The 8,947-nt window shown below is 27.5% G+C and overlaps 1 protein-coding gene across 1 annotated transcript in view; it reads left to right on the forward strand.

Moving 5' to 3' along the window:
• Positions 1-8,947, forward strand: part of LOC111633537 (dynein regulatory complex subunit 7-like) — a 22,759-nt gene that overhangs the window by 2,207 nt on the left and 11,605 nt on the right. The window contains exons 2-6 of the mRNA XM_023378119.1: positions 1,600-1,800; positions 3,709-3,862; positions 3,936-4,061; positions 4,131-4,337; positions 4,418-4,615. Coding sequence (XP_023233887.1) covers positions 1,613-1,800; positions 3,709-3,862; positions 3,936-4,061; positions 4,131-4,337; positions 4,418-4,615 — 873 coding nt within the window. The 5' untranslated portion in view covers positions 1,600-1,612. The remainder of the gene's footprint in view (positions 1-1,599; positions 1,801-3,708; positions 3,863-3,935; positions 4,062-4,130; positions 4,338-4,417; positions 4,616-8,947) is intronic.

Genomic DNA, 8,947 nt, shown 5'->3' on the forward strand with positions numbered 1-8,947 from the left:
GTTCAGATAGGGCGATAATTTCAAATATTTTTGAGAAAAATATTTCTCAAAAATATTTGAAATTATCGCTCTATTCTGAACGAGTGAAAATACTATTATTAAAATATATATACCTCTTGTGTGCCTCATGTTTTCCACTAATGACATATTTTTTTATATTGCAATTTGACGCAAAGAAGCAGCGATAATATGAAAAATTCAAAAATTACATTTTTGTACGTAACCTCAAATTTCATCACATTATATCACAGGGACCACCATACTTAGCCTGCTATGGCCTATATCTCTAATTCAAATATTTAATACATTATCAATACAACGCTTATCAATTCAAATATAAATTGACACATTCAGTTCAAATTAAGTTTACCAATTTTATGTACAGTATTTAAACAATTCTTATTTAGAACGTAATATTTAAAGTTTTGGATAATTTGAAGTATGTAAATCGTTTATCATCAATCTTTAAGAATATTAGTTTTATATTTCTGCCTTTAGACAGATTATGATTCAAACAATATAGTAATTATTCAAACTGAAGAATCGCTATTCATAGCTATCTGTAAAAATAACCAGTGAATATTTGAACTATATTTTTATTTCCAAAATATTTTTTTACGGTTCGAAAAATATACATAGCAAATATGAAGGTGTTTGTCCCACTGGATATTTCTGTAGATCCACCAAATCCGTATCCCGTGCAATTTACAGAACTGAAATCCCTATTAGGTTCACATTTTAATTTGAATCACCTGTACCTTGTAAAATTCATATGATGGAATATTTATTATTATTATTATTTATACTATTAAGAGACAATTAGAAAATATGATTACAGAACCCACAATCAGCAATATAAATTTAAATTGAAGAAAAGTTGTGTTATGATACACTCAATTACAAGATCTAATACTTAATCAAACAAAATCAAACAAAATAATTTAAGAATTTTAAATTGAATACAATTTAAAATTCTTAAATTATTTTGTTGAATTTTAAATAAGTGATAATCGTAACAGTTTCAGAAGAAAATTCGCTTTTGATTGAATTACAAAAATAGAGTATTTTTAAAATTATACTAGGAACAAACAAATTTTTAACTTTAAATTTAAAGGAATAATTTTTAGATTTGAATAACATCTAAAAATGTTATGGAAAAAGATTAATTAATAATATTTTGACAGTTTCGGGAAGGTTAACTATAGGAAATTAAATTTTATTCAAAAATATTGTCATGTACGGTATAAATTATTTCCTCATTGCATGATTACGATAAATTTACATCGAATTACGGTAAATTGATTTTTAGAAAACTTTACATTTCGGAAAAATACAATACATTTAAAGTAATCGAATCTCCAAGCTTAGTTTGTATGAAATGTTTTTAATTATAAAGCCCTGATCTCATTAATAAAAAACCAATGTAATGGAAAAGCAGTTTTTCTGCATAAAATTTTAATTATAATGTTAAAAAATTAGAGACGAATACCGACAAGAATTTAGAATTACAAATTGTACTTATAAACGCATTGAAATTGAAACGCAAAGCTATTTTAAGTTTTTATTATTTCACGAACTTCTCTAATTTACTCTTTTCAGATTGATTTTTAAAATGAGTGGTATTATTCATGAGAAATTGCATTCGGATTATTTGGATTCTAAAGGATGTTTCGTAGAAAGTCTTCCTAGAGATCCAAAAGAAAAAGACGAATACGAACAAAAGTTAAAAGCACTGAGCAATGAAATTGTCTACTCGTTAGCCAAAATGAAAATGAACGACGAAAGGCCGAATCCTTTAATGTAAATATTTTTATTATGTAATTTTTACTATTAAACCATATATTTTTTTTCTTTTTGGGGCCTATGAGCCAGTCGAGTTTGAATGTCAATTAATAAGTTTTCTAAAAATATAAACTTTATATTTTAAGATTTTAATCTGGAATACAGTACACGACAAACTGAGGCTGTGAAAGCGTCAATCTGTTGTTCTATAGAACCCAGGCTATAGTCCGGGTAAAAAATCTCGAGATTTTCATGTTCCAGATATGTCTGGTTCGTTCTTCATCATCTGGGAACACAGCCGAACGCATTGGCCCATTGGGAACACAGCCGAACGCACAATGGTCATGGAAAAGAGCCCTTTTAGTGTCCATAGAACGAAGAGTTAAAAAATAAAAAATCAGGGATAGGGAAATAAGGGAGGAAACGACATTCCTCACTTCACAAGATCGATTTATACTAATGATCTAACTAATACCTTCTAAAAAGAATGTATCATTAGTAATTCATAGCTACAGCAATGAACAATTTAATGTAAATTTAAAATAAGATTGAGAATCCTTTATCCGAAATGCTTGGAACCGTAAGTGTTTCGGATTTTGAAATATTTGTATGTATATCTGCATCTATAAAATGGGTGAGCTTTAGGATGATCGATTTCACGTCTTTTTTATTTGACTTTTTTAGATTTCGGACTAAGTGACATAAAAACTTTTTATTAACTTTTGATAAAACAATTAAATTTACGCATCTGTATGAATTTCTTTTTTTTTTCTTTAAATTTACAGAAAACTTCGCTTTGTGGCCACTCCTGAAATTTTCCTGTAAAACTGCAAATGTTATAATATAAATCAAACTTCACCACATTGGTGCCACTGGCGTAAGTGGCCAAGATAAGAACATACTAAAATTGACATTTATCTTCATTTACTTGGCCAACAGAACAGTAAACTCCACATTCCTAAAATTAAGGTATTGTTTAAAGAGCTTTAAACGGAATCGAGCTTTGTTGCGATAGTTTTGGAAACGTTTGTTGAGATCCCAACGACAGATGACGTTTAAATAAAATAAATTTTATTATAATGCACAAATTAAATTTCTTTCTAGAATTTAGTAGAAATAATTACATATTCGTTCAATAATCTTATACAAAATCTGATTGTATTTCATAAAAATATAACTATGTAAATCGGCGATGATCAATCTATGTCATTCGCTGGTAACACTCAATGAAGAAAAATATTGATAAACTTGATGTAAAAAGCTTATTTAATTATTAACTTTATTAAATTTTATTTATTTAAAATTATCTTTTCGATATTTGGACACTTTTGCATATTTAGTGACTAATTTTTTTCTGAATTCTTTAGTTGAAATATAGTATTTAAATAAAACCTTTACTATAACTTAACAAAAATGCAGATTTCGTTAAGGTATGGATTCCGTCCACGGGTACAAAACAATTCTATTTAGTTTGGTTTGGGACGATATGGTATACAACGTATAGATGATCTGCCAGGAGGAGTACCCCACGGAAAGACTTTCTATGAGAAACTGGTCCTATTGAAGTGTTTAATTAAGTATATGAATTTTTAAAAACTACGATGACATGAGAAAAAAAGCCTTCCTAGTATGGGCAGAAAGAGTTAAAAAAAACAAAAACCCACATTCTTCGGCAGATCATTAGTCGAATGGCTCGCAATATGAATTTTACCAGAATAAGTTACTGTTGTATATATATATATATACAACATGTATATATATATATATACATGAAATCAAATCTGGAAATAAATTTAGATAGATATACTTGAGATTTTCTTTAGTTTATTGAATCTTATTAGTTTCATTTGACGTTAGTTTAAGATATAAAAAGCACTCCGTATAACGATCTGAAATACTTTAGCCTAATTTTATTAAATTTTATAGTGATTTGGATTCCGCATCTAAAAATTATCGCTTTAATACAAAACACGAAGACGAATTGTTGAAAATTACAGAAAGATTTATCAAGTGTTTTCAAAATTCGTGTCCCAATCGTGCCGAACCTTTTCTAATTGTTTTCAACGAATGTGGCACTAAAGTAAGTATATGAAATTTAAAATAATTGACCATAATTGATATATTTAAAATATATATATATGCAATATTTTTAGAAATTAATTACAACATATCTTGAACCAGTCTCTTTGCACTATTACGAATTATTTGAATGGCAATCATGTTCTAAATTTATAGCAGATTTCATGAAATATAAATGTTTAGAATGCCCAATACGCACAGTAAGTTCTTTTAAATTTTTAAGGGTTATTGATATAATATTTAAATATCATTTTGTTGCGGATTTTCAGCCAATAATTGTTCCGTCTCCCAAATTTTCTGTTGAAAAACAAGAAGGAAATAGTTTAGATCTTAGTATGATCTTATATTGTCTACTGTCTGCATCACTTTATGATGTTTACATCGTACATGGATATGCATCTCTCGAGGTTTGCGAAATGGATGAAAGAAACAAATCTAATCCTCCTCTGGATGAAGATCCATTTGATGATGATGAGGTTTTGAAAAACAAGTTGTTTATTTAATTAAATCTTTATATAAATATATGAGACATTTAATTACAAAGATTATTTTATAGCAGATACTAAAAGAAACTCCAAAAGAAGTGACAAAATATATACCGAAACCTCCGATGCAGTTTTATAGCAAATATGATAAAACAATGGGCATAAAACATGAAACATGTGAAGAAAACAATGTGTCAAATATGGACGAAGATAACGCTTGTAATGAATCCAATGAAAATAACAGCAATGATGATGCCAGCGTTAAATCTGTAAGTCCGAAATTTCATAATAAGTTGACTATAAATATTTTGGATTTGTAAATATACATAGCGAAATAATATAATAAAATATAAGACCGATGCAGGTACAGTAATTGCGCCACTCCTATCAATTACTCCACCGAAATGTATATCGGTTAATATATGAAATTGTTGATAAATGGCATAAACTGTACCTTAAAGCATAACTACGTAGAAACGAACTACCTTGAAGTGTTTTGTTTGGTTTTATAGTCATTTGTGTCATTAAGTTCCGTTGAAAGTTTCTCTGTTTTTTAATTGTGTTACTTAATTGTGCTACTTAATTTGAGTTGTATAGAATTCTTTTAAAGGTAAAAATTTTTATCTATAGTCATTTTGAAGTAAAATTTAACTTACTTTAAAAATATAATATCAGTTTTGTTGATAAATATTCAGAAAGAACAGAAAATAGATTATTGTATTTAATAGCAATTATGCCACTCGTGCGTTTGAAATAATATTATATTTGAAATAAGTTACAAAGCAAACACAGTTGCTTTGTAACTTATTTCAAATATTTACCATACAAGAAATCTCCGGTGTCTTCGTGCAACAGCTTTTTCATTCATTGCTGTCAACACCGAAATTCATAAAAAGATAGAAGCCAAGGAAAAGAAAGGCACCAATTAATGCAAAAGATACTCAAATCACCATATTCCTTTTTGGGAAACCCTTGAAGCTTCTCCATCGAAAAAACAAACAAAAAAAAAAAGAATAAAAATACCAATAAAGTTGCAGGTAAAAGTTCCAGGAAAAATAAAAATTTTGTGAAGAAAATATCAGTCTTGGTATTGCTTCAATCTGTGCCGAAAATGAAGTTCGTGATATGCATCAGTGCGCTATCTGTAAACAATGTCCATGAAGATTGTGTAAAATTGACAGCAACTGACAAACAAATCTTCTTTTGTTCTGAATGTGATCACTAAGTTCATTGATAAAAAAGTTCTTTTTTTATTAGTTATTTTTTTGAATTTCCGTCAGATGAATAAATTACTTTTTACAAAATTAAAAGACAAAGTCGTTCTAAAAATATATATTTCAGACGATTACCATTTTTACAAAGTGTTCTAGAACAAAGTACAGACAGCTGGACCTTCCTTTTTAGGCTACACAACTGCCTATATTTAAAAAGTTCCTNTTTATATTATTCTACTATGAAAATGATTAAATTAGAAATTTATGTATATCTAAATATATAAAATTACTTGTCCTGACTGACTGACTGAGTGATTGACTGATTCATCATCGCCCAGCAGAGCTAACCGCTGAACCTAAAAAAGGCGAAATTTTGTACACAGAGTAGGTCATGAAAATGCACACAAAGAAGGGATTTTTCGAAATTCCGGATTTTTCGAAATTTCCGGATCCACGGGAGGAGAGGAAGAGGATTAAGGCTTAACCCGAAGAACGGCTTCTACTGTACTATTTTAGATACGATTTTTTCTTTTCAACTACGTTTAGTTTTCATCGAGTACTTAAGTGTATTAAATTGATAACCTTTCAGACATTGTTATAAGTATTTTTATATATTTCGATTTTTTAACCAAATGTTCGAACCGTTTTAAATTCGAATTTGTTATTGCATATCGGTTCGATTATAGAACGATTGTAAACGTTCCAGAAAATTGATCAAATTGAAAATAGTTCGTTTGATTCTCAGCGGTAGGTGTTATATAAAAATTACTATGGTTGTTGAAATACTGAATATAAATGGGGTTTGATTGCAAAACTCCAGCGAGCAATAGCTAGTACAGTATATTTTTTTCAATTGTCTTTTTTATATTTTATATTTTTCTAGTCAATCGACTAATTGTTAGTGTTTTTGATCTCCGATTTCCCTCATGAGATAAATATTTTGATTGGTTTTTCTCGAATTGTATCAATAGCTTTCAACAGTCTTTATGATTTATTCGTGGTATACATTTTATTCTTGCTTGTTATTGAAGAAACCGTGACCTTTTTTTTTCCCTGGATATTACAATTCAACAAATTTTAGAGTTTGTCAGGCAATAATTATTGTTTTTTTTCCCCTATCAGAAATCCCGTAGGTTGCTTTCGCAGGATTTCGTTGTGTGGTAATTTGTTTGTTGTGTGTGATTAAGTAGATTTAAGCAAAGAAACCTAAGAAACCAGTAAGTATGGCATATGCAGTAGTACCAACTTTCTTCGAATAATAGCTGCAGTTACTATTTTAAACTGTATATTTTCTCTACGGTTACTATTCAAGGCCAGTTTTTAGGTACTTTTTTCATACTCGTTATTAATTAATTAAGTATTTAAATATTTATTCATAAAAGCTTGATTTTTTTAAAACAAATTATACTTGAAACGGCAGTTAGTACTGTATTTTTCTTTATAATGACTGTTACTTTCTATATATTAGTAATAAGGAAATAATTATAACAAAACCTATTGTATATTGTACATTTTACATATTTCTTAATAACATTTCTTTGTTAAATAAATAAAAGTGGTAGGTAACGGCGTAATTACAGGTTTTAAGTTTAAATAGTTTCCTAAGTTTTCAAAAATCCTCGAATGACATGCGACGCGTTTTCTACTCGAAGGCGGCAATTATTCAAAACTTTAAGACAAAATACAATTATCATTCTAATAAAAGCTGTATTCATATCATAACGTGTTAGATGATTCAGAAAAACTGTTTATATAATTTTTGTATGTGATTTAACTCCAAATTTCGTCATTTAGGGCCATTTTAATAAACTTTCATATTCTATTTTTTAAACTATGTTGCGTTTTGCAAATGAAGTCGGCAATTTTTTGTAGTATATATACATCTTATATACATCTTCTTATATATATATATTAATGAAGTCGGCAATTTTTTGTAGTATATATACATCTTATATACATCTTCTTATATATATATATTAATGAAGTCGGCAATTTTTTGTAGTATATATACATCTTATATACATCTTCTTATATATATATATTAATGAAGTCGGCAATTTTTTGTAGTATATATACATCTTATATACATCTTCTTATATATATATATTAATGAAGTCGGCAATTTTTTGTAGTATATATACATCTTATATACATCTTCTTATATATATATATTAATGAAGTCGGCAATTTTTTGTAGTATATATACATCTTATATACATCTTCTTATATATATATATTAATGAAGTCGGCAATTTTTTGTAGTATATATACATCTTATATACATCTTCTTATATATATATATTAATGAAGTCGGCAATTTTTTGTAGTATATATACATCTTATATACATCTTCTTATATATATATATTAATGAAGTCGGCAATTTTTTGTAGTATATATACATCTTATATACATCTTCTTATATATATATATTAATGAAGTCGGCAATTTTTTGTAGTATATATACATCTTATATACATCTTCTTATATATATATATTAATGAAGTCGGCAATTTTTTGTAGTATATATACATCTTATATACATCTTCTTATATATATATATTAATGAAGTCGGCAATTTTTTGTAGTATATATACATCTTATATACATCTTCTTATATATATATATTAATGAAGTCGGCAATTTTTTGTAGTATATATACATCTTATATACATCTTCTTATATATATATATTAATGAAGTCGGCAATTTTTTGTAGTATATATACATCTTATATACATCTTCTTATATATATATATTAATGAAGTCGGCAATTTTTTGTAGTATATATATATATATACATATACTACAAAAAATTGCCGATTTCATTTGCAAAACGCAACATAGTTTAAAAAATAGAATATGAAAGTTTATTAAAATGGCCCTAAATGACGAAATTTGGAGTTAAATCACATACAAAAATTATATAAACAATTTTTCTGAATCATCTAACACGTTATGATATGAATACAGCTTTTATTAGAATGATAATTGTATTTTATCTTAAAGTTTTGAATAATTGCCGCCTTTGAGTAGAAAACGCGTCGCATGTCATTCGAGGATTTTTGAAAACTTAGTAAACTATTTAAACTTAAAACCTGTAATTATGCCGTTACATACCACTTTTATACTTTTACAAAATATATATATTATATATATATACAGTGGTACCTCAGGATACGAAATTAATTCGTTCCGAAACTGAGATCGTATCATGAAAATGTCGTAAGGTGGATCATCTTTTCCCATACGATTACATGTAAAACCAAATAATTCGTTCCAACGCGAAAAACATACTCAAATTAAAGCCAAGTAATACATTTAAAAAAATAACTGTAGTAAGAAAAACAAATGAAAAATGCGAACTAATGTAACGTCGTATGGTGAGT

This window comes from Centruroides sculpturatus, unplaced genomic scaffold (genome assembly GCF_000671375.1).
Source record: "Centruroides sculpturatus isolate CEXI.00-Female unplaced genomic scaffold, Cexi_2.0 scaffold780, whole genome shotgun sequence".
Classification (NCBI taxonomy): domain Eukaryota; kingdom Metazoa; phylum Arthropoda; class Arachnida; order Scorpiones; family Buthidae; genus Centruroides; species Centruroides sculpturatus.